This window comes from Monopterus albus, unplaced genomic scaffold, assembly GCF_001952655.1.
Source record: "Monopterus albus unplaced genomic scaffold, M_albus_1.0 scaffold8.1, whole genome shotgun sequence".
Classification (NCBI taxonomy): domain Eukaryota; kingdom Metazoa; phylum Chordata; class Actinopteri; order Synbranchiformes; family Synbranchidae; genus Monopterus; species Monopterus albus.
Genome location: NW_018127888.1, coordinates 3,010,276 through 3,036,293, shown reverse-complemented (window position 1 = coordinate 3,036,293; position 26,018 = coordinate 3,010,276). Strand labels below are relative to the sequence as shown.

Sequence of the window (26,018 nt, the reverse complement as noted above, 5' to 3'; positions counted from 1 at the left end):
TGTATCCTCACGTCTGTCCCATTCCCATGAATTTAACTGGTTGACGGTGGCATTCAACCACAAAGTGATAATAAAAGTTTAAAACTACTTCTGTTCGTAATGGTATGACGGCCTGGGCCCTCTCTATGATGGCAAACCTTTCACCAAGTCTTTGGGTGCCGACACTCGGAACACCCATTTTCATTTTCAGATGTGGTTAAATGATGCAGCGTACAAAGCAGCATTTGATAGGTTCTCTATAGAGAACCTTTCTGTAGGGCTTTGTTGTAGCACTGATTTCTATTGAGGCCAGTTCCTGATGTTCAAAAGCACCAACTTTGTGCTGTGTTGCACTGAAGTGCAGCTTGGGGAGAATGGTCATCTAATTAACTTTATATTTCAGTAGAGGTCAGCATATTGAGTTGTCACCACAACAAGGAGTGGAGGCTTGGCCAGAGCCTGTGTCCTGGCACAGCAACCTGGCAGCAGAAACTATTGAGCGGCTGCTGTCGTGTTTGCAGGTTTTGGCAAGCTCGGGCAGGAAGAGAAAGCTCAGTGTTTGTGACTGGTGTACCAGGGTGTACGATTCTGCCGAAGCAAGATCTGCTCACACAGTGTCACTCACTTCCCCTTACTGAGCGCACGGCCATGCTGTCATGGTTGCGTGTCAGAAGTGTACCGGGTTATTGGAATGAGCGGGTGGCTGAAGGAAGAATGTGCTGTCACTGCTGTGAACAGGACTGTTTATAGTGTAGATTTGTGTAGAGAAACACTTTTATGAAAACTGCAGTAAAGCTGAAGTTATAGTGTCAAAGCATTATAGTCTGTTATCTTTCAAAAGTTAGCAGTGTACATAGGTGTACACTGCTGTCTGTGTAACTGATGAATTCCTTTCCTCTCATCTTCCCCCCTCCTCACCATCACTTCCTCTTTTCCTCTTTACACCTTTCAGGAAATATAATATTCGAGTGGAGGACATCATGGTAAGGGACGTGCGGTACATCACACTCAACTGCTGCTATCGAGACCTGCACAACGTTTTGCTGACGGAGCACCTCAAGACCCTGGCACTGGTGGAGTCAGCTGGTGAGACACAAGCACAGGCACTTACTCTACAGAGGGAGTGTATTAGTAATTATTTATAACACATTTAGAAATAAACTAATAACTGAAGAGTGACTCATTACATTTTTCTTGCTGCACTGACTCCTGTGTTGGTGTTAGGCAGGTGGTCGTAATGTTATGATAGATTGGTGTACGTCAATGGAAAGGACTCAGAGAGGTCAAACTTATTATCAAATACTGGAAATACTACATTTTCCTGCCATTTTGTAATTTTAAGAGAGTTCAACTTGAGGGATGTTACAAATGTTGTTCTTATTTCTTGACTGACGGCTTTAATACTCTAAACTGTGGCTTTAATGCATTATAATAGGAGCAAATGAAAAACTGTATTTTCCTATGTAAGCACCAAACTGTGTGAAAACATCAAAGTGCAAAAAATAATCTCCTTTTTACTGTAGTATACGCTGTGCGTGAGTACAGCTTGCTGTGCTGATCATTGTGTCTGGTGTGATATTGATGTCTGTGTTCAATGTTGTCGATGCCGTTGGACCTAGTGTCCCTTCCAGTTTGTACCAAAAACAAATTCCAGTGACCTTGGTGGTGTGCTCATTAAAGTGACTGACTGATTGATTGACAAACTCGCCTGAGCACAGCTTGATGACTGGGCCGCACACACCACCTCGCTCAAGAGCGTATCTGGTATTCTAGTGCTGTCTCAATTATGCAGCCGTGCAGGAACAATTAGCTGCGGCTTTTAACCAAATACATAATCAGCATGTACTGTCACAAAGGCAATTACTTAGAGCAAGCACGCTGCCACACACACAAACTGACACTCACACGTCAGTTAATGCACATTCAGTGCATTGTTATGTAACTGAGCTGAGCTCTCTGCAGTGCTGCAACATGTGCAGCCTGCTTACTCTTCCCTCCTAAAACAAGTTTTGCTGTTTCTTTGTCTTTCTCTGTTTTATTCTCTTGCTCATTCGTTGTGAAGGAAAAATAATGGACAACTCCTTCCCTCCTCGTCCACATCAGGTACCTCCTTCTCCTTTATCGTTTTTTTCTCACCTCTCTGTCCTTTGTCTCCTCTCTCAGAGTCCATGATCCTGTTGGGCTCCATCGAGCGTGCCCAGCTCCAGTTGCTGCTCTCCCAGCAGCTCGGGCGCCCCAGGCGTTTAGAGTACATCAGGAAACAAGCTGTTGCGGAGAAGAAAAGGCTGTCAGTATTGTCAAATCCCAGCAGTGAGGACAGCAGCCCGCGGGCCAGTCAGGAGGTCCGCTTTCAGGTCAGAGGTCACACAAGTGGGATAAGGAGGGCTGTAGTGAAATAACAGCAAAATATGGACCCACTTTTGGATTTTTATCAGTTTGTGTTCACTGTAGATAGTGACCAGGATAATTGAGCTGATAAAGCTTGTTACCCCAGTAAAGTTATGACCAAACCAAGAAAGGATCACTGCCAACATGTACACATATCGATTAGTAGGACAGAACAGAAAGACTCAGCAGAAATCTCAGATTATTCTCTCTGAACTTTAAAGCCCCTGCAAACTATTTCATTATCTATTGTTTATTACATCAAAGCAACAATCAAAGTTAGCATTCAGTTGCAAAAAACATCATATAGTATTGCTGTACTTTGCTAAATCCTAATTGGTACACACAAATACATAACGTACCGTTTTTCCGTTTTTGAAACCAGTGAAACGAGCATGACAAATAAAGAAACTTCTCATGAAAATATACACAACTGTTCTGCCTTTGGCAGACAACTGTGTGTCTATGAAGGATCCCATTGGAGAGTGAGTAAATAGGCTTTCAGCATCTTTAAGGTTTTAACACTATAAATGTGAAAAATCAGACAGAATAGTTGACTGGCTAAAACAGACCAAATTAAATCAAGCCAAACAAACATACAGGGTCTGTTTCAGAGTCATTGCTTTTCTGTTGCACTTAAAAATGAGCTCTTGGACAAACTCCAGGTTGGATGATTTAAAATGGTATGAAAATCATTCAGAAAAACACTGTGTGTGTGTGTGTGTGTGACAGGTTGATAGCTCGGAGCATTAACGTGCGTTATTAACCCATCAATAACAACGATAATGAGACTATATGAGGTTTTGTGTGTGTTTTAAGCAAAAGACATGGAAATAGGCAGAGTTGATGTTGAAATTGGTTCCAGGTTTTCCACTCTACTGTTGTTTTATCTTTTTTTTTCATTATCCTCATTTCTCTCATCAGTATGCAATGAGTGTGTAGGACACCCTCAGGCCTGGATGTGGGGGTGGAAGGCAGGAGAGTTTGTGAGTCTGTGTGCGATAGAGATGCTCTCTTCTCTTCATTTCTCTGACTTCACGCCTTCTTTACCCCTTTTCTCCCACTGTCTCCTTCCTATGCTGATTTCTTCAGCAGTTTTAAACGGAGCTTCCCCTGGCCACATTAGCCTTAGCTTATTTTGTTTTCTACATTATTTTACTACTTTGTTTTGAAACGCTTTTTTTGTATGAAACCTCCTGATGGGTGATGTTTTTTTATGTCTGTATATTTGACCACTTGTACTAAAAGTTAGAAATATTTGTCATTTTCCACAGAATTACACAAACTTTAGCTGATGTTTAATATTGAAAGACGATATCAGCCCAGTATATCTGGAATTATAATGAATTAACAATGGGTAGCTGCAGAGAATTACAGCTGAATGCATTTCCAACTAGTTTCACACAAGCGTTTCATTAGTGAAACATCTTGTGACTGACATCAGAATGTTCTCCCACTTCACAAAGGTTTTACCATAACCAAGTAAAAAATATATTTAGGTCATGGAAATGCTAGCAATGAAAGTCGTGAAATTTTAAATCAAGGCCAACATGAGAACCCTTCTTTTTGCTTTCAACTCCAGCTGACTTCTTTTCTTTGTGTGTATTTTCTTTTGGCGTCAGCAGTTTCTCCCTTTTTGATTTGTCTCCATCTCAACCCTCAACAGAAGTACATCCATTTGTCTAATGAGTCAGCAGAAAGAGAAGGCAGGGTTGACTCTTAAGCTGGGATGGGGTCTGGATTTTTGAGTAGTGTTTCTTATCTGTGTGTGTGTGTGTGTGTGTGTGTGTTCACATAGATCTCTACCGAGGAATCATCCGCTAATCCTACTCGTCCGGTTCTTCAGAAGCCTCTCAAACCCGCTCTGAAGAGATCCTCTGGGGTGGAGCGACCCACCGAGATGCCCACCGGTGAGAATTGCATACTTAACGACGCATGCACATCTGTCACACCTGTCACACCTGTTTCCAGAACAGGAGATTTAATAGATCCAGAAGGAGTGTCTGTAATGGGCTCTGTCACTAAACTTGCAGAACACTAACAGCACCTCTTAGTCTCGTTCTCTCCCTTTGTGTCTTTGTCCCTATGTCTCCTAGATGATTAAAAAAATTATTCTAGGACCCTGTGACTATGACGGTCTTAAAAAGAAAAACTAAGTTTGACTGTCCATCTTTTCTTTTTCACAACATGGCACACATACTTAAATGTCTCAATTTTAAATTTGCCCTGTGGCATGATCATATATGAACAATAATTAACACCATAATAAAAATAATCAATATTATTTAGATAAATATTTTGAATAATTGTAATTGAGAAGAGTTTCTAAAACAAGTTGTTGTACAAGGTTTACAGTAAGTATATTAATTCAATTAATATAGTTACTCTGTATTAATGTCATTCACATTGCTAAATAGTAAAAAAAAAATCATTTAAATGTAATTGTAATGTTGAGAAGCATAGAAGAAGAGCATATTTTACTACGTTTTCAGCATTTTTTTTTTTTTTGACTGCATCCAGTTCTTGGTACCCGAGTTTCCTTTTGGTGAAGAACTTGATTATTGTTTGTTACTGTATGTTTGTGTCACTAGTCTCAGTGGCCAGGCTCAGGTCTCTGTCTGCATTTTTAAAAAACCGTTCTTAGTTTCTGGTCACCCTCAGTGCCTAGATAACCTACCACTCAGTACTGCCTGTTCAATACCCAAAAGAATTGGAGATTATTTTGTAGTTGTCCAGCTGGATGAGGTGTTTATCTTTGGTCTAATATTTGGTTGTTCCAGATTGTGTGGAGTGCTGAGGTAATGTACTCTTGTACCCTTTTTCCACTTCAGGAAATGATTAACCTGTAACCTGGGGCTTTCCATAACCTGAAACTTGTGAGGCTTTGGGTCTAGGTTCCTTTCAGATATCTGCTATTAAAGAGGCAAGAGCAGGCACCACTTTGTGTTGAAGTGAATGTGTGATACAAGTATTGTATCCCCCCTTCAAAACACCAAGAAACATAGATATACTGTATATATATTTAAATTCTTTGTCCTGTTCCATACATACAAGTGCAGTAGTAACAGGGCAAATGGTAAAATGAACTGCTGTCTTTTTTAATGGCAAAGAAATTTATCCACCCATTGCCTCTGAGATGGTGGCGCAGTGGTTAGCGCCATTGCCTCACAGCGAGAAGGTTCCGGGTTCGGGCCCCACCTGGGACCCTTTCTGTGTGGAGTTTGCATGTTCTCCCCGTGCTGCATGGCGGGGGGAGGAAGCCGGCTTCCTCCCACAGTCCAAATACATGCAGCTTAGGTTGATTGGTGTCTCTAAATTGCCCGTAGGAGTGCATGTGCGTGTGTGTGGTTGTTCGTTTATGTGTTAGCCCTGCGATGGATTGGCGACCTGTCCAGGGTGTACCCCGCCTTCCCCCAATTGCAGGCCGGGATTGGCTCCGCCCCCGTTCAGGGACTAAACGGTAGAAAATGAATGAAAGAATGAATGAATGCCTCTGAGATCATCTATAAACAAGCTGAAACTGCTTGTAGCTGTAATTTGTAGCCCTGAACATATGTTTAGTTTATGTGTTCTTTCATTCTCAGTAAAGACCACAAAAAGAATATCAAGATTTTGGTTGTTTCAAGATTCATCACCATGGCCCAGTTCAGCCAGATGATGCAGCTGTTGTTGTAATGCTTCTTTAGATGGGAAGTGCCTGCAAACAGAAGGCACATAATTAGAGAGTGTCTAACAGATGGAGAATAGGGACAGCTGATGGTGTCACTGTTTTGAATCCCTCTTTGTTTCTCTTTCAGGTCCACAAAATAATTCGGGCATTGCTTTAAAGAACCTTTTCTGCGCCAGTCCAGTCACAGAAGGCCTGGAGGTGAGAAAGCCATGTCCGAAAATGCACTACCATCACACACACTCACACACGCAGTGGCTCACATCCTGTCGTTCACACATTCTGTACACCCACACAGTCCTATGCTATCTCTCACATACAGTCCTTCATGCTCTACAGTACAGTACCTCCCACACAGACAGACACGCACGGCCACAGAACGCACACACACAGTATCTCAGTCAGCCTCAATAGGCGCTTTCGAACCAAACCGTTTTAGGGACTTCAGAGCTTCCAAGCCTTTGCTGGCTTTTTTTTTCCTGTTTGCATTGACACCGCCAGTTGGAGCGCTGAGGTGATGTAACACTAAGCCGGCCGACTGCTAGTGATTAGCTAACAAGCTCGCAATGGTTAACACATACTGATGTTACATTACCGGTAAGTATTTTCTTTATCTTTTGCTACTGTTAATTGTATAAGGAGCTGCTAACCTTTGGCAGAGGCTTCCTTTGGCAGACTGCAGCACCCCGTACCATTAGTGATGGCTGTTGATTGCTAATGTTTACACAGCTAACACAGTTTTGTTTTGTTTTTTTATTTTATTTTAAGAGTGGCGGTTGGCGGTGCAGCAATTAGGAACTGAAAAATCCCTCAAAATAATGTTCTAAGAACAAATAGTTTGTGGGGACACAAAAAAGGGGGTAATTCATCCAGCGGTTCTCAGAACTATGACGAAGTTCTTCGGTCCAAAAGTGCCTAATATAAAACCTTTTTCACCTTGTCTCAGCTTGCACCCTGCAAGACTAAAACACTCCACTCTTGCACCACCCTGCTCAGAGAAAGAAGTTTTCAATTTGTTTTTCTTCCAGCATTTGCAGGGAAGTTTGCTCATTTCAAAGTGGCACTGAAAAGAAGTTTAGCTTTTGCTAAGTCAAACTGACAATGAGGTGATTGTTAACATTGTGTGCTTGTCTCTGGTCACTGTGGAGAATAACAACAACATGGAGAGCCCTACGCCTCCTGAGCTCAGCAGGCCAGCCAAACGAGTCCGGATATCTGTTGTGGTAAGAGTCACCATTAGGGGCTGCCAAACGCCTGGAATCTGCCTGGCAAACAGGTTCATCAACCAATCAACCGATTGTCACCCTGCCATTCCATTCCAGGGCTAATCCCAAATGCCAATGGCCTGTGATCTGGGCTAGGCCCAGCCAAAGCCTGTCCATGCCATTGTGCCAAAAAGTGTTGAACACCCTCGTCCTTGTCCAACATGTAACCCCGCCTACTGACCCTTCACTGCCTCTAGTTGCTTATGTTATTAGCTAAGCCTAGGATCCATTCAGCTCAATTAGTTTCCATTGGTCCAGTGATCAGTAGAGCCTATGAGCAACATGTGACCACTGAAATAACACTATTGTTTGGTGCTAATGCCAGCGAGGCTTCATATGTTTTCATTATTGGCTAAAAATGTACCAGTCCTTATTTAAGCATCTGAAATATTCATACAATATTAACATTATGTTTTAAAAGTGTTGACACACTTAAAACAATGTTTACAGAGATACTACTCCCAGTATGTGGCGGCTACTCTGTTTACATAAACTAAAAAGCCATTAAAATCAAGTTTTCTCAGCACTCCCTAGAGAGTAGGTTTTATGTGGTGAAACTATGGTCCACCTTCTGTCATATCACAAATAAAATGTGGTTGAGTTTGTGTCTACCAGGGCGAGGCTGTTCAACAAAGTATGCCATGCTGTCCATAATCAGCTGTGTCACCCAAGGCATCCAATCAGTGGCCTCCTCCCAGAGCATGACCCGCCCTGTTCCTGGAGTAATCCAAAGTCCGATCACATTTCTTGTCACTGATGGTAGACACTGTGCTAAACCAAGTGTTTAATGTGCAGGGGAGGCAGGGGGTAGAAAGAACCAGGTCTGGGCGAATTCCTCTGTGCATGCATCGTTAAATATCAGGATAAGAGCGGCATATCTCTTCATTAGGTATTTGAACGACAGCATTCCAGCAGCAGCTGAGATGAAATGATGATGCATGAGAAGTCCTGGGAGGTATCGGAAAAAATCAGCACAAACTGGAATGTAGCCTGTTGTCCAATTACCTGCATCCGCACACGCTCTAGCAGTGATGAATGTCGATCAATGAAACAAGTGTCTGATTATGAATTGAGAAAAATGATTCCACCAAAAAGTCATCCAGTGCTGCATGACAAATGATCAGACCACACCGATTTCTGAAAATCAAACAAAATCATGCATTCAGAGAAATTACTTTTACCCATTTGTTTATTTATCAGCATCACTGATTTATTCATAACCTAACCTTTCTTATATTAAGCTGTAAAGTCACCATGATATATATATATTTTTTTTTAACTCTGTGTGTGTGAAACATCTCTCCATTCATTAGGAGCCACCACCCAGCATAAAGAATCTCTCTGGTGTAAGCATTTCTTTTGAATGTTTTTCAAACCAAATCAAAATTCAAATCAAATTTTATTTGTATAGCACCAAAAGAAACTCAGAGCATCATGGGGCCCCCCAGCAGCCTAGGCCTATAGCAGCATAACTAAGGGAAGGCCCAGGGTCACCTGATCCAGCCCTAACTATAAGCTTTATCAAAAAGGAATGTCTTAAGTTCACTTCTGTTTCAATCCCATATTAAGAAGCAAAGACAGATATAGATGTAAATGTTGTTCACTGACACACTCGGTGGATCTTTGTCTTGATTATCTTTTACACAGTTTGTTAAAGTCACACGTGCCTGCTGATTCAGTGCCATAACCATGCAGGAATTGGAAGCTTTGAGAGTACCATTCTGTCTAGAATGACAGTCATGTTTTCATTATTACTGTGAATTTGAGTGCCATATTCTTTTGCACCCTGTGTTTATTCACACCAAACATCCAATGCACCACACACTGTAAAACATTATACAAACATTTAGTGGAATCAATTTATCTTTGGTCATTGCTTAACATGAATATGTTTTTTAAATCACAACTCATTAGATGACTGTACTATGTTACATTTTAGTGTGCAGACTTTAGCTATGCTGTAGCACCGACCTAGCCCCAGAGATAATCATCGGCTAACCTTCAAAACTGAAACTTGCCGACTGTTTTAACCTCATACCATTGTTTCATAACACTCACCCAAATTCTGAAGGCATTTCCCAAATCCTCAGAGACTCTTCTAACAATGCCAAATCAGAAATAATGTGGACCAGTCCAGGTAAAATATAATTTTAATCAATTTCTTGAGTCATACAGTTTCTTTTCAGTTCAGAAAAGATGGTGACAGGAAATGTTGTCTCGCTCACTTTTTTGTGAAAGTTGAGCATGAATGTATTATTGAGACCTATAATTATGATGATTATTGAAAATTAATTGAAATTATAATTGGAAGTGTTTCAATAATACATTCATGAAGTCGAGCCACTTTCACACAAAACTAGAATGACATCATTTCCTGTTGGTCTTTTTTTATATATGAGAAGAATAGACATAGAAACTAATGATCATTTTTGGCAAGTCTCAATTTTTTACGTTCATGGAAGATTATCTCTGTGACTTGAGTGTAAATAATACATGAGAGCCAGGGCTAGCACTGACTGTGTGTGTTTTTGTTGGTGAGTTTTTGTGATTAGTCTGACTTATCTCAAAATTTAACAAGAACTTTGATAGTTTCTTTTGTTTTCCTCCCATCACTGTCCTTTTCCCTCTGTATTTTGTAAAGTGTTATACAACAGCCTTGGCATAAAAGCAAATGTTTCAGTCAAGCTGACATTTCAAATTCATGCAGACTTGTTCTTGCCTCAATCTGCACTGCCTACGGCAAATTAGTGTCTGCTGGTGCCCACTCTCATACAGTCTTGGAGAGTTGTTTCCCCAGTAGCTACTGTTTTTGTCCAATTAGTGGGGCACTCTGACAACTTACAACTTGTTTTGTTGAGTTTAAATTCAGCACAAAACAATGATGATACATTTTTAACAGTTCACAGTAATATAATTTTAAACTGCAATTGTTGATTATGTTTCTCAATAGTTCATGTTCCTTGTTGATGTGAAGTAGCTTCTCTTAGACTGCTTTTTTCTGGGTAACGTGGTATAGCTTAGCTTCGTTAATGACTCGGTTTTAGCTTAGCTACTGTAGCTATAGTAGTTTTCCTGCTGGCTCTGTATCTAGTTGTGATGTCCACATGGCATTGAAATTGCTCTCGCATTCAATCTGAACATACATTAACCAACACCATATCAGCATTGTGCATCTGTTTCCTTGCGCTGATTGACTGATGGTTAAAAATGCTACATTGGTTTACAGAGGGACACAATTTTACATCAGACAGAAACCAACAAACAGGTAATTCAGAGATAGTGACCTTGATAAGCTACTGCACAGTGTGATGAGCAGCCCTTGTTAATTTATCTACCAAAGCTAAGTCACTAGGCTATCGTCACCGGAATAGAAATGTAAGACAAGATGGCACTATTCTTCCTTCAGATATTTAGTCATTGTTTGACTTGAGGCCCTTAAAAGCTTCACTTTTTTCATGTCTCTGACAACTATTGAAGTCTTGTGCACAGAGCAGAGTCAGATCATTCTTCATCTGTCGCTTCAGGGCCTGTGTGTGTAAACCCGTGGTATACAGCTAATAAATTACATTGTGGAGTCTCAGTCTTGCTGATAAGTAAGGGAAACAATGACAGTGTTGTGTTCTCACATCATGTACTGTTCCCTTCAGAGTGGTCTGGCAGATCTCAAAGGCCTTTCAGTGTCAGCTCCACTTGCAGTCTGATCTTTCTAACATCCAGTTCTGATGTTTTCTGGAATGACCAGTTAGTTTTGAAATGCCACAAAAGATGATTCCAAAACCTTGCACTTTGGTTCCTAAACACAGTCCATGCTGTGCAAAAGTCAGAAATGCTTTGAGAAATTCAACGTAAAGTACAGGAGGTATGCTGGGAGTGTCATTTGGTGGCATAGAATGTGAACCCTCAGGTGTATATTTCACATCATGATACCACAGTGCTCATGTTGAGACTGTAATACACCAGAGGAACTTTAGTTTGAATGATGAAACATATCTCATCAACCGTAGAAATGAAAAAGATTAATTAAAACAAAATGTAATAGTTTTCCCCATTACAACATGCTTATTACATGCTCTGTCTGTATTTAATGCAATGTCTGTGCAAGAGTGCAGCATGGTTGCAATCTGGTTGTTAACAACTACTTTGGGTGTCTTGATGGGGTATCAGATCATGGGTCGTGGTCAAAAAAAAAATCATTACTGCTACACCACTGTTTTCATGTTTTTGGAAATTTGAAAGGAATGAAAGCTGTTATTGATTCACCATCACATGGTGGATTATCCCTGTAAAATAGCATGTTTCATTAAATCTGATCAGGGACATGGAAGGGTCCTATGAGGAGTTTCCTGGCACGTTTTGTAAAATGCTGTACTCGCACAAGACTGGTCTCATATGGGGACCCTTTGATTTGTAACAAATGCAGATGTCAAAGTATGTCCTCTGACAGTGTCCCTCTAAATTCAAGTCACAGTAATTAGGGTAGGGACCTACTGTATAATCTATAATGAACATTATTAATGTGGTTAATCAATTACAGATTTATGTGTACATTTAGGAAGCCCATCTAGCATAGAGACCCATTTAGAGAAGGTGTCAACTGAAATCCAATCTTGAAAGATGAATAGCAGTCATGTGCAATGAATTTCATAAGGAACATTCTACCTTCCAGCAGGCTCATTACAAAATCAGGGCTTATTGTACTACTTCCTGCTAGTCTATGTCACATATAGAGACCTTGGAGTACATAGGTAATCACTAGGATTTGGTCAGTAACTCACAGTAAAAACTGACTTTATCCAGTGTGAATGTAGGACATGAAAACAGAAACAGTGGCTTTTAAAGGTTTCTCAATAAAATCATCCCCCACCCTCCAACACATTGTCTAGGGTTAAGGAGTCGTTTAATTTATTAATGTTTTTAATGAGAGAGATGGTCAGTACATGAAATGTTTTAGGTTAAGCAGGTTGGAACCAAGTTTGTCTCCTGGAGGTGTTGTCATCAAGGCTGTTTCTAATCCTGGGTTTTATTTCAGCAGTTTTATCCCCTGCATTCAGGCACTTTTTTATCCTCGAGTTAACATTTATACTACAAGGAAGTACATTTGCCTCAGTGGAGACCTTTTATTTCTTGAGATAAAACAAATTTGTGGCTTCAGTTTTCCATTTTTTGTTCATGTAGAGTATAAAATGCATCGTTTGGGCATCACTATTACCTCTGAGTTTAACCACTGCCTGTATATTTTTGTAGTGTTTAGCATTAATGGTGCATATTAGTGGCGACTGGTGGACACCAGTCAAACTTCCGATGACCTCATCTGCCACTGCTGGATGTAATTTAATAACGTCTAGTTACTTGTTAGGTGCAGTCATGAGGAGCAGATCGTATGGTAAAGTAAGTGCTGAGACATTATTAAAGCGGTGAGTTTTTTGGGTTTGCTAAGTGGGTCTAGACAGCATGTTAGTCATTACTGCCTTACAGTGAGCTAATTAGTAACAAACCACTGTCACAGTTGGTGTGTGCATTTACAGTACAGTTTGGGGGGCTGTTTTCCCCTGTCATCAAGATTTATTATTAAAATTCAACAGTGTCTAAGTGCACATGGTGGGGAGCAGTGCTGTGTGTGTCACCGCTCACAAAGAAGACTTCTGAGTTCTGCTAAGGCAGAGAAGTCCAGGTATTACTTCTCACAGTTCTTCTCTCAGTCTTTGTTTTTGGATTGACTTTAATCTGCAGCTCTGCTTTAGTCACTTTGTCCATCTTTACTTCTGTTCCAAAACCCTCCTCCCCTTTTTGTAGCCTTGTCACATGTCCCCACCTCACCTCTTCAGTTTCACCCCCCCCATCTTTCCATCTAGGCTGTGAAATATTGATGCAGGGTAAATGACATCAGTAGTCAGTTTCAGAGAAATGACGCCGCCCAGCCTCTCAGTCTCTCCTCACAGCTTTTCTCATTATTTTTCCCCACTCTCTTGTGTTATCGTAATGCCTCCATGCTTTATTTATGACTGCTTGTGGGCTCAGTTTTTTGGCGCCTCACTTCTCCCTCTTTATTTCTTTGAGTATTTTCTTTAGATTGATGAGAAATGTGCATTTCTTGACCTACATAGCTATGAACACTTTCATGGGAATACACGTGATGCAAAAGAGAAGTCAAGTTACACTCAAATGTTTATTGAGGAATATACTGCGTGTTTTCTTTGCTTGTTGCCTTAACAGTGGTGTGTGTGTGTGTGTGTGCGTGCGTGCAGCGAGCTTTCTTTCCTAGCTTCCCTACATAAACTGAATACTGAGTAGCTGTTTGGCTGTTCACACTCCACTGCATCAGTATCACCCTCTGTAGATAATGACAGAAAATAAAGCCCAGGGAGAAAAACAAGTGAAGAAACAGGTTGAAACCTTTTTCTTAATGCATATGCATATTGTCAGTTGTCCACCTTAGATAGCAGACAATGAAAATGACAGAGAAGCTTGGTGAGAGAACAACAGGTCTTAGTCAGTTACAAATGAGAACACTGATGTAAAGCAAAGCACAAATAAATAGAAAAGGGACGATTACATATATTTTGCCAGGCTGAAAGAAACGGGATTTCACAACTGGTGTGATGAGCTTATTTAACATTAATATGAAAAATAACAGCAGAATTTTACAATTATCAGTGATACAGGGAGATAATGAGCCAAGTCGCTGTGACATCTGGAGCCTCCAACTGCCGAGTTTAATTATACACGTTCGAGTGTTTTTGGCAGCTGCACAAAGTTTAAGGACATTCCATTAAAAATAACTAATTTATACAGGAAGACATGAAATGTTCTAATGTTCAGAATATAGCTGAAATACATCTTGGTGTCATCAGCATAAACATTAAATTAGACCTTTTGGGTTCCAGGAACTGGTTGTGCTCTCTTTTTTTAAGTTGCCTTCTCTGAGTGGTGGTTTACATATACTGAAGTATATGTTTACATCTAGTAACTTCAGAATCACAATCCGCTTTATTGGCCAGGTGTGTCGGACACACGAGGAATTTGACTCTGGTACATCGGCTCTCAATGTGCATGTACATATCCCCATGCAAGGGGCGAGTAAACAGTAAACCAACATAAGGCTGTGTAGTATAACAAAATAAGCAGCATTAACAGGCGGTAAACAATGCAGAACTGTTCCATAGATAACTGACAAATGTTGTTTTGCATATAAATGAATGTGAAAAAGATATTAGATATGTCACACACAACAAGGATACTTTGCTAGTTTTAATGGTGCAGACTGATTTTGTAATTCACATCTTTAGTTTGAAACAAACTAGCACTGAAAGGGTAGAATGACTTTACAAACATCTTGATGGACTTTCCAATTTCTCGTGCAGCGCGATCTACAGTAGGTGAGATGGATTAAAGGGCGTGTAAATGGAGGATTAAACAGGGCTAAACAATGTGGACTACTAGGAGCTCTGGTCCCCCAAACCAACACAGAGCTTTCACTACTAGAAATTGGACACTTTATTCCCAATAACCATACAGCAAGAAAGATTAATTTTGAAATGCAGCAGCAATTTTTAAAATAATTTGTCACTGTTGGCCCTTTCAGAACAAGTTCATTTAAAGCAACTAAGTTATATTACAAAGGCTTCATTAAAAGCATTTGATAGGAAGACTGTTCAGAGAACACAAAGGAGACACAGTGAACATATTGACTGTAATTTGTTTTGAGGGTGAACTGATTTGATGTTTGATATCGGATGGTGAATTTGTTGCAGGTTTCAGTGTGTCAGTGGAAGGAGTCACAGTATTATAAAGAACAATGTGGTTTTGTGGTTTGTACTCAGATGTTCTCATGTTGCCAGGGTGTAGCCAGTGATCCTGTGTGTGCTTCCCAATCAATGAAGACAGTCACCACGTAACGGCAGTGCCATACAGTATCATGACGGATCATTAAGAATCACTATCCACCATTCGGGAAAGCATCCTTATTGTTTACATCACTCTAGTTGGAACAAAGACATAAATGATGTAATTTCACATTTGTGTTAAACTCTCTGCAATCTAATCAGAAACACGAATAAGACAGTAATAGAATTTGAAAGCAGTAAGCGATGTGAACATCAGCAGCAAGAAAATCAACTTAACTGCACATTGGTGACAAGTAATTATTCTTGCAATGTTTCCCTGTGGCAACATTTCCTGTGTGATACAGGCAGCAGTTAGAGAAACACAGGCATAACTGTAATAAGCACGAGCAATAAACTTTATAGTGTCTTTTGACATCACTGTACCAATAGAAACGGCTATTCAGAAGACAAAGAGCAGGGTCTTTAATGGTGCTGATGTACAGTAAACTCCCACTTCCATCTGGACAGGCTGGCTCCAACAAGCACTGCATTGGATGAGAAAATCATTCATTTTAATCACTCTCCAATATTTTATTATTTAAAGGCATATTTATAACAGGACTATTACATGTGAGTCACATGATGAATTCAAGTGCTTTTTCTCAGATGTCAGCCAATACTGGGGTTTTTTTTACCAGCTCGTTTTTTGGGCTAAACAGTGGAATTGTATGTGTTTATTTTTACAAAGGAATCAGAACTTGCACCGGAGAAAAAGGAAAGAAGCTGCAATTTGTTTGTTGGGTCTCATGCAATATGTATTTTAAGGCATTCCCGAGATTAACAGAATTTAGTTTGTGCTCTTCATATCATTGAAAATTGGCATTTGAAACATGAAAGACATTTTTCTTTCCTGGAACATTGTCCTCAGCGTGAGCAGTTTTCACTGCAACGGTTTTTAACCTATGTTACTGTAGATAGCCACAGGACTCTAGAGATGGCAATGTGAGTATCTCAGTCAGCCCAACACTTTGACGTGAGTGGCTTCATTCACGTTTCCAGCCTGGGAGGTTCCATTGTGTTTTGATTAGCCATGCTGCTAACGTAGCCTACTCTACCTTAGCACCAATTCTACCAATAGTGTTTCAGCAGTAATGGATTAAAAAACAGTTTAACATCCAGTACTAACAAAAATGCATGGTGTGTTGATACGATGCATTAACAGTGACCCAAATTTGACAGTGAGTAGCAGTGAATGCTCTTGCTATAACAAAGTAAACAAAAGTCTTCTTCCCATGGGAGTCCATGCCTCGATAAAAGTCTTCTTCCCATGGGAGTCCATGTCTCGATCGTCCCCCATACATGATTGGTCAATGCAGTACCTTTGCCGCATGATGTCACCATCCTGTGCGGTGAAAGTTTAACCATATCCTACTTTTTTGTCACATGGGGCTGCATCATTTTGCCAGAGCCCTATGCAGTTTTTGTTGTATTAGGGCAACAGCAGAAATTCCAGATAAGTTGACTTAAAACAACAACAAGAAAAACTTTCTGCATGACTAGACACCACTTAAATTTGACAAAATATTTTGTAATCCACAAGATTTAACCCTTTAACACAGAGGTAGTTTTTGGATTTCTAAGACAAAGATGCTATGATGCTTGACAAATAATGCCTTCCCTTCAGCAACAATTAAGTGTAAAGAAAGACTTGCTACTTCCATCTGCTATAGACTGAATTTAAAAAAGGGGTTTTAATGGAGAAGGAGGCCCTTTCCTTTATCCAAATCACAAAAATCTCTCCATTATAGCTAACTGCAGCAGAGTGCAGACAGAGTGTGCTGTCAGTGTGATGCAGCTGGTTTAGATTGTGCGTTTTCCCTGTTGACTGGATGGAACTCGATCGCTGCAGAGAGGGAGGGAAGAACAACGGGCCTTTCAAATCTTTGTCTGGTCACAGAAACAGCAGAGCAAGCAATACAGCTTCATCAGCCTATTGTCTGTACACTGGAGTCTCACATGTCTCTGCACGCGCACACACACACACACACACACACACACTCATGCTGATTCAAATCCCATTTGAATATGCACACACAGCTCCCCTGATTTCACTGTCAAGTCACATGTAGACTCACAAAGTTTTTTTTCTTTTTCTCCCACTACACGTACACACACATGCACGCACACACTTCTCCATCACTTGTGTATCCAGAAGCAGAGATTTACTCTCTTAATAGTGCAGTTAATCTTTCTGAAAGCACCTACTTTGCATGCACAGTCCCACCTTTCTCTGTCTCTCGAAACCTACTTCCTTCTGCAAACACACACACAGCAAAGTGATTCGATCTCATTTATTTTTTTAGTTTACATTTTACCCCTGGAACAACGTGTCTTGGCGACATTCAACTTGCCCTTGTGTTGTGTGACAACCAGAATGAGGCAGCAGAGACAAAGTGTTGTATGGGCAGAGGTGGAAAGTAACTAAGTACTGTACATTTACTCAAGTACTGTACAGAACTACAATTTTATACTTAAGTTTTTCAGAGGTGGAAAGTAACTAAGTTGACTTCAATATATTTTAGAGGCAAATATTGTACTTTTTACCCCACTATATTTATTTGATCATTTTAGTTACTAATTACCGTTCAGAATCAGAGTAATAAAAGAAAATACAGTATAATCGTAAGGCTGTTGACCCTTGGTGGTAAATTTATAAGCTACCCAGCAATAATTCAAATGATAAATGATGAATACACTTCAGGTCCTTTTATATTTTTAAACTAATACTTTTACTTACTGTACTTTAACTTAAATGTCATTTTGTGATTGTAGGACTTTAACATATAACAGCATTTTTACACTGTGGTGTTGCTACTTTTACCTAAGTAAAGAAGTGTGTGTGTGTGTGTGTGTGTGTGCGTGTGTGTGTGTGTGTGGCCTCTTGCTTGCTACAGTAGGACACCTCTTTTCCACTGAGTGGCAACAGTTTCTAGGTTTATGAACAGGTCAGCCACCGTCGTGATGAGGATAAATGAGCTCAGGGCTCCCATCAGCCCCTGGGTCACACCGACTCTGCCTTTTCCTTTCTCTGCAACACACAAACACACACACGTTCTGCTGCATTAAATCCTGAGAAAGTTTGCAAGCACACGATTAAACATTTTCACAGCCCATCACACACACACACACGCCAACAGGGCTCCATACACACACTCAGCTGTGCATTATAGTTTCATGACCCAGACTTCTGTAATGTCCCTTTAGCTTCTGTGTGAAACCCAGGGTTGCAAGTTCAACTCAAGCCTGTCAAACAGTGTTGGCCTGAGAGCATCGCAGATCAGTCATAATAATGATCATCTGCTCTGACATCTTACAGCATCATATCCCCGCGCTCATTAAATGCACCGTAGTCGCTCATTCCATTTCTGTTCATCTGTCTCAGCACAGCAGCACTGTATAGCACTCATGAAACGATTTTGTGTTTTCAGTGTCATTTCATCATGCAGTATATGCACAGATGTATTGGAAGGGGAGCAGTTAAAATAAATGTTGACTGGGACATAATTGTTTGCCATTACATCTCTGCTTGTGTATTTGTGTTGTGCACATTCTATGTATTATTGTTTAAGCTTGTGTATTTGTGTTGTGCACATTCTTTGTATTATTGTTTGTGTGTACTTTATGTATATCTGTGTTATCTGTGCTGATTGTTATACTGTTCCTCCTCCTATGCAGGATGATGGGGATGTGGAGGACGACATGACCATTAGAGAGGTGGGATGGATAGCCAGTCACACAACACGCATCACAGCCAAAGCAGCGAAGGCTCACAAGCTATCAGACATGTCCTTTAGCCAGTCAACAAACAAATGCAGTTATTAAACCTTTCTGCACCTTCTATCACAGATAGACTACTCCAGTAAACCTCTGGACTTCTACTTTATTTTTACCTAAATAGTTAAGTGATAGTTTTCAACAGCATGCTTTAATGAGATTAAATGATAGAACATTCCACTGAGGAGCTCTGATTGTTTCATGGGACTTACTGACAATGAGGAACAAATCAACTGTCAAATACACTGGATTCTTGACATGTGGTGTTAGTCTTCAGAAACCTGTATTTGTCTAACTTGAGTCTTGGCTTGCTCTTGTTGAGGTCACACTCTGACAGATTGGGCTTTTCAGATTTCTCATTATCCCCAAATGGCCTGATTACCCTGGAGTCTTATATTTTTTGGCTATGACATCATTCATAATTCATCAACAGCACCTCTTATTTCTTCTGTTGGCTGGACATTCCTCACACTTTCCCCTCTGTCTCCTCTTTTCTCAATCATTGCTCTCCACCAATGTCTCGCGTGTCTGCCATCTCCCCTCCGTACTCGCGGTTCACCTTCATTGTTCGTCAGTCTTTTATGATTTATAGGGCACTCGATGTGGTGCCCTATCCATTGATTGTCTATCAGAGGGAGGTGATTTGTCAGGAGGAGGTGTGGGATTACACCAGACATACAGATATTTTGTGTTAACAGCTTCTATTACACACACTGTCCCTCCGAGTTTTATACTGTGATCAGACAGTAAAAAATAACATTTCACTGAAGGTTAAAGTCAGGTTGTTGTCATCTACAATATGTCTCCAGTTGAATATGATGCAGTTAATTAGGTATATATTAGTCATTCAGTACTACTAGCTGTTTAAATGCTACAAAGACACTTCTCTTTTGTTCCTGCTTTCCTTGGCAAATCCTCACAGACATGCATCTCTCGTCACTCATTTCCCTTCTCCTCTGTGTGTTTTGCAGATTGCAGAGTGGGAGGAGAAGCAGCTTGATGAGCAGGTTAACTTCAACAACTGCAAGATTGACCCCGCGCCGTTCCAGCTGGTGGAGCGCACGTCGTTGCATAAGGTCTGATTGTAAATACATCTGTTGTTCAACCTCTCTTTGCGTCATGCTGGAGCACAAATGTGTATTATCCTTGCTACCATGTGTATGTCTTAGTATTGTGTTTCAGGATATCCACTTGAACATAGGAACCAAGTATTTCAATTTGGAGGAATTCCTGGTACACAGCATGTGCTTGAAATATCAGAAAGGGTGGATGAACATTTAATGATTTGGACAAGGCAGGAAACATTTTTACCAAGTTATGTACCTCTCAACAAGGCAATTGAGTGTAACTTAAATAGGTATAAAAGGGTATTAAGGCAATATATTTAGAAGCACAAGTCATGTTAAACACTTAAAAGGATTATAAAATAACATTAGAAGAGAAGCTTGTTCTGAACCTGTAATAAAACTGATTTAAAAAACAGTGTAGTGGAAGATAATGAGTACTGCTTAATTTAAATGAATAGAAGACAGTGACACATAAAATTTAAGCCTCAATTTAAAGGAATAGAAGCAATTGGGAAGTGAATCGGTGCATAAAAGCTGAATACTGTCATACTATGTATTGACAGTGATAATTGCTATGGGATGTTTCCGACTCTTAGGGTGAGCATTACCAGTTGACATGGTCAGGGAGCCTAACATTGGTGATCAGAGATACAAGTGTGAACCTGAAATTTACCAGCTTTTTGAAACTCACTGTCTTGATGAAGATCCAAAATTGAATCAAGATGTCATCACTAGTGTTGGAATAAATCTCTGGCCTTGGAGGAAGCCTTCCCTTTTTCGAGGTCAGATTAAGGTCCGATTAACATGAAATGCATCTAAATCTGTCTCTAAATGTTTGTTTGAGACATATCGCTGTATTCATTGTACAGTATTCACCGACTTAGCTTGAAAACTAAAGTTTTTAGTTTTTTGGTGACTAGACTAGAACTAATAAAAATCAGAAAACTAGAAGACTAAAACTAAATTCAGGTGCCAGAAGTAACACTGGTGGTGTGCAGTGGAAAATCATGCAACAGTCCAAAAGATCACACACTCAAACCAAGCTGTCCCTGCTGTATGAAGGAGAAAGAGAAGGGGTAGTGCAAAGAAAAGAGCTTTAGTTCTTTAGAGCTTGTGTTGATTTCATTTTCTTACTGCGTCTGTCTTCAACACACGCATTTCTCTGTTTAAATACTTAAACCCCCCCCACGCACAAATAGACACAGATTCTTTCTGGCTTGCCAGTGACTGTGGCAGCATCCATTCATAAAGCTACCTGCCTTCCCTCTCTGTCTCATCCTGTGAGCTCTGTGTGAGTACTCTTTAAAAATTTAAGAGAAGGATCCTGCACCAATCCATCTCACTCCCCTCCCTCTGCTTTGCATTATCTAAACCAATACCACGCACAATCTCCTTCAGCATAATAAACACTGTCTGCTACTGCTGTATTCAGGTGCGTGTGTGTGTGCCTGCAGGTAAAGTGACACTCTCCATGTGTGAGATCTGCTCTCCTGCCTGGCCTTTCTCAATTTGTCCATTTGTCCCATGTTAAATGAGATTGTTGTTGTTTGTTTGTCTCTTTGTAATGGACAAATCTGTTTGTTGGAATATTTACATGACAATATATTTGAGTTTTTAACTCTTGTCTTTAGTTATTAACTTGTCCAACCCAGGCAAAACAGAGGGGATTTACAGAACTAATGTTATTAAGGGGATAGATAACTCAATTTACAACAAACACAGGAGACAAAATAAAGTAAAACCATGAGACTTCAGAAGGTTTTGTGTAACTATGAGTCTCCAGAGGAGCTGACTTGTGGCATTGACTTTACAAGTCTAACTCCATTACAACAGAGTCCCTGTTTTGGTCTTTTGATGCTGCAGGTCCAGCATTTTGAGTTAAACTGGGTTGAGATCAGTGATTGTGAAAGCCATAGCACATGATTCCCATTGTCATACCCGTCAAACTTGGTGGTTAATGTGGACAAACACCAAAAATGACCAAGTAGTTCTATGTTAAATGCAGAAGTTGAAGTTGTTCAGTCTGTAATGTCAGTGTCTGTCTAGTCTGTGATTACAGTGCTGATAAGAGGTTGATTCTAAAATCAGTAGCACCTTTAATCAGTGAATTGCAGTTGAAAGGGATGTGAATAGGATGAACTGGAAGTGATTCCCCAGAGTCCCCACAGAAGCTACTGTATCCTCCTGTGGGGAAACTCCTTGGTGGATCACATTACTGCTGGCGCAACCTAAAAACACTTAACAAACCTTTCCCAGGCACAGCTTCCGTTTGCTGGCACAGTGGGATCAATTTCAAGTGTCCCAAATGCCCATTCTGTCTTAGCAACAAGTCCCACTAAATGCTAAAATGCCCACAGTAAATCTAGTACTGAGATTAAATCTAGAGCTAAGATTTAATTACACATTAATCCCAGTGGGGGAAGTAAGTCATTGAATCAGTTTAGACAGTCCTAATAATATAAATAGAGCAAAACAGGGTCATAGGAAAATGAAAAACCTGCATTTACAACAACATAAAAGCTGACATTTTTACTGTTTGTCACAGTAATATCCTTCAGATATGACTTAACATTACTCTCCTTTGAGTAATTGTCTGTTTTTTTCCACAGATAAAGTTAAATCACCTTGTTAAAAATTATTAAAATAACATCTGCTCCTTCCTTATCTATGGATATGCAAAAATAGTTTATTTCAGAATGAAGCTATCCAGATATTTTGCACTTCAGTGATTCTCAGTGTTGAAGCTATCCAGATATTTTGCACTTCAATGATTCTCAGTGTTTGTACACTGGAAGTTACAAACTGGACCACAGTTGGCTTCCTAAGTAGATGTGACGTGAGAAATCATGCTCATATGTCAAAGTCTGAGTTAAGCTGAGCAGAAACTTTCTCTCTGCTGCAGGTGTCTTCTCGTGTCAGACTGTGAACATACACTGTTGTCAGCTTATTAGATACACCTAGTTTAAACCAATGCAGTTTAATACAGCAGTACTGCAATACATTCTCCTTCCTGAAGGTGATAATGTTCCACTTTGGTTGATATTGTTTAGAGGTGTTGATTCCACTACATCGTGGAAGATCTAGTTTGTGCTGCAGTTGAACAGAATTGCATCATAATGAAATGTTTATTATTTTTGTTTTTTGCTGTATCGGGTGTGTTCTGGGTTTCTAGGCGTTCCTATTATTATGGTTAGGCCATGTAACTGATACGCTGTCATCTTTAGACTTTAGACAGAACAGGTGTAGGTAATTATCTAAGGCACCAGACTCTGTTTGGATGTTAAACCTGTAGTTTGTGTGTGTTTTTTGCTCATGTAACACAGTCAGGCCACTTTGATCACTGTCCTGTATGCACATTTAGTTGAAGTCACTGGTGCATATTTAATGTACGAACACAGCACAGAATTGCTCAGATTTGTACAGTTTTTTTGTTTGTTTGTTTCCAACCACCTTTGCCGTTCTTCCTCAGACCCACACCATCTTCTCCCTGCTGGGCCTCGACCACGCCTACGTCACCAGCATCGGACGACTCATCGGGGTGGTTTCCCTCAAAGAGGTACAGTAACAGTCAAGTCATTTTGGTGTATTCTTCACCAGTGTTGCAAAATTAAGGTACATCTTTAACAACTTACTTTTTTTTGTTAATTTCTTATGTAAACTTTCGTGACTGTCATGACTTACACAAGCAGCATATTCACCGCTTTCACAACTGTAAAATCACTGTCAATTTCATCAGGAGTGCTGTCACCATGCTGTGCACACACACTCAGTCATTTCAGTCAACATTGATTCCTCCTCCCTCTGCCTTTTATGTACTGTGACAGACAAAAGGCTGCTTAAAATTGCTGTCTCTCTGTCTGTTCTCTGCCTCCCTCCCTCTCTTCCCATTTCTCCTCCTGCCTCAGAAACAGCTGAAAACCCTTTGCTCCATGTGAATTGGTCAGGAAGTGGTGAGAGGATTGTTGCTAAGTGTAGTGCTGCTTGCCTGTCTCTGACATTTAGGCATTTTTGTTCTCTGTTCCAACAGCAGACAAAAAAAGCAGCCAAGACAGATAAAGCTTAGCCTCTGTCACACACTAGTAGCCGTTTATCAGCTTCTCTGCTCTGTATGGACAAGGAGTATCAAGGGATGTCTGTGTGTGTGATTATAGTGCGTTATTTCTACCCTACAACGTGCACAATTCTTTTCAGTGCTGCCCCAGGATCTGTTTTGCGTCCTTCACCCTATCAGCCAACTGGCAAACTTGGCATGACCTGATTCAGTGGTACTAATACTTAGAGAGCAGAGACTGAGAGAATCACAACAACACTTCACATTGCTCCAAACTGTGTTTATTGACTAAACAATTCAAATGGTTAGCTCAAAGTAATGAATAAATAATTTAAATCATTTAAACTGTTATCGAAAAGTGGCAAATAAACATTTATCTAAAAGTAATGGTTAAAACAGCTAAACACACTGAATTAATAGTTCAAACTGTGAGCGGAAAGTAATGGATAAATGGCTGAATAACCATCCAATGGCTTGGCAAAATTAAGTTTGCTAAATGTAGTGAATAAACAATTCAAACAGCTAAATGTAGGGTAATGGTTAAAATAGCTATGTAGTGAATAAATGGTTGAAATAAAATATAAATGGTTAAAACAGCTGGAATCAGTGTAGCAGTAACCGTTGAAATTGTAAGCTAGTGTTGGCATAGATCGTCTCAGAGCTTTGTCTTTAATAATAATAATGAATTATTAGTACCAAATTTTAACAAATATTATTTCAAAGTAACATAAAGAGAATAGACTATTACTTTATCTTCGTTTGTTTATGTGATTCCCGTGGTAACATTTGAGGAAATATTTCATTTCAGCAGACATGAACCACATGTTGCTGATGTAGCTGTGTACGGTTCATGTGTAAGTTTTTCGACTGGTGCTCACAAAACTACAAAAACGCTTTCAAACCGTAACGAGCTTTGCTGCGCTATACTGGCAACAGCAGCAGCACAGTCGTACATCTGTGTAAAACACAAGCAGAGTCCTGTATTCGCTTTACCAACACCCTACGTAAGTTATTGCCTCTGCTAGTCTCGGTCACTTTGATTTCCTCTAAAAACTTTATGAGCACTTCTAAAAGGCAGGCTGCGGTATCTGCTGTGGCGGGAGCAGGTCTGACCCTGTGTACTGACATTTCTTGATATACTTTCATTTCTGCTGTGTGTAGGTGGCAAGGAGAGCTGCAGATACTAATAGATATCCATTCATTTCTGCCTCTCCTTTCTCTTTCCTCTTATCCAACAAATGGTTTGTCTTTCTTCATCCAGCTTCGCAAAGCCATTGAGGGCTCTGTGACAGTGAAAGGTGTGAAGGTGCGTCCTCCTCTGGCCAGTTTCCGGGACAGCGGCACCAGCAGCAGTGAGAACGAGGCCACCGAGCTCCACAAGCTGTGGGACCACCACAAGAGCATGTCGCTGCCCCGTGAACACACCCCATCTGCATCTGATGAGAAGTCCCAGTGAAGGAAAGCAGAGGAAGTAAAGCGGGTGGTGGAGGAGGAGGAGGAGGAAGAGGAGGAGCGAGGCGTCGAGGTCTCCCAAATCCACAAACATGCAACAGACCTCAGGGCTTAGGAACAATATTTAATTCTGGAATGAGTTCTCCTGCTACACCAGCCACCTTGCATCTTCTCCCTCCCCCTCTGCCATCACTTTGCTTCATGGACCAGCCAGTGATTTCTCCCAGAGCCTTGCACTGACCAAGCCACACTCTCCATGGGGGGCTTGAACATAAGTCAACCTGTGCCCTGTGGTCCTTCTATCCTTGAGAACCCACAGCAATGCAAATGTGGACTGGGTTCAAAAATGAAACAGTGTTGGACAAATCCAATTAGGGACTGGGAGTGAGTTGGAACCTTTAAAAAGGGGATATTTGTTAGCAGACCCTTTTTAGCTCATGGATCATTAGAGTTGAGATCAAATCTTGTGAAGGAGTCTTCCACTTCTGTAGGGAA

At 40.4% G+C, this 26,018-nt stretch overlaps 1 protein-coding gene across 1 annotated transcript in view; it reads left to right on the top strand.

The window, feature by feature from the left end:
- The window catches only part of clcn2c (chloride channel 2c), a 115,597-nt gene extending 89,585 nt beyond the window's left edge, over positions 1–26,012 (top strand). Inside the window, exons 16-24 of the mRNA XM_020587172.1 lie at positions 932–1,065; positions 2,143–2,333; positions 4,163–4,274; positions 6,162–6,232; positions 7,180–7,254; positions 18,855–18,893; positions 19,925–20,029; positions 23,490–23,576; positions 25,333–26,012. Coding sequence (XP_020442828.1) covers positions 932–1,065; positions 2,143–2,333; positions 4,163–4,274; positions 6,162–6,232; positions 7,180–7,254; positions 18,855–18,893; positions 19,925–20,029; positions 23,490–23,576; positions 25,333–25,527 — 1,009 coding nt within the window. The 3' untranslated portion in view covers positions 25,528–26,012. The remainder of the gene's footprint in view (positions 1–931; positions 1,066–2,142; positions 2,334–4,162; positions 4,275–6,161; positions 6,233–7,179; positions 7,255–18,854; positions 18,894–19,924; positions 20,030–23,489; positions 23,577–25,332) is intronic.
- The last annotated feature ends 6 nt before the right edge of the window (positions 26,013–26,018 follow it).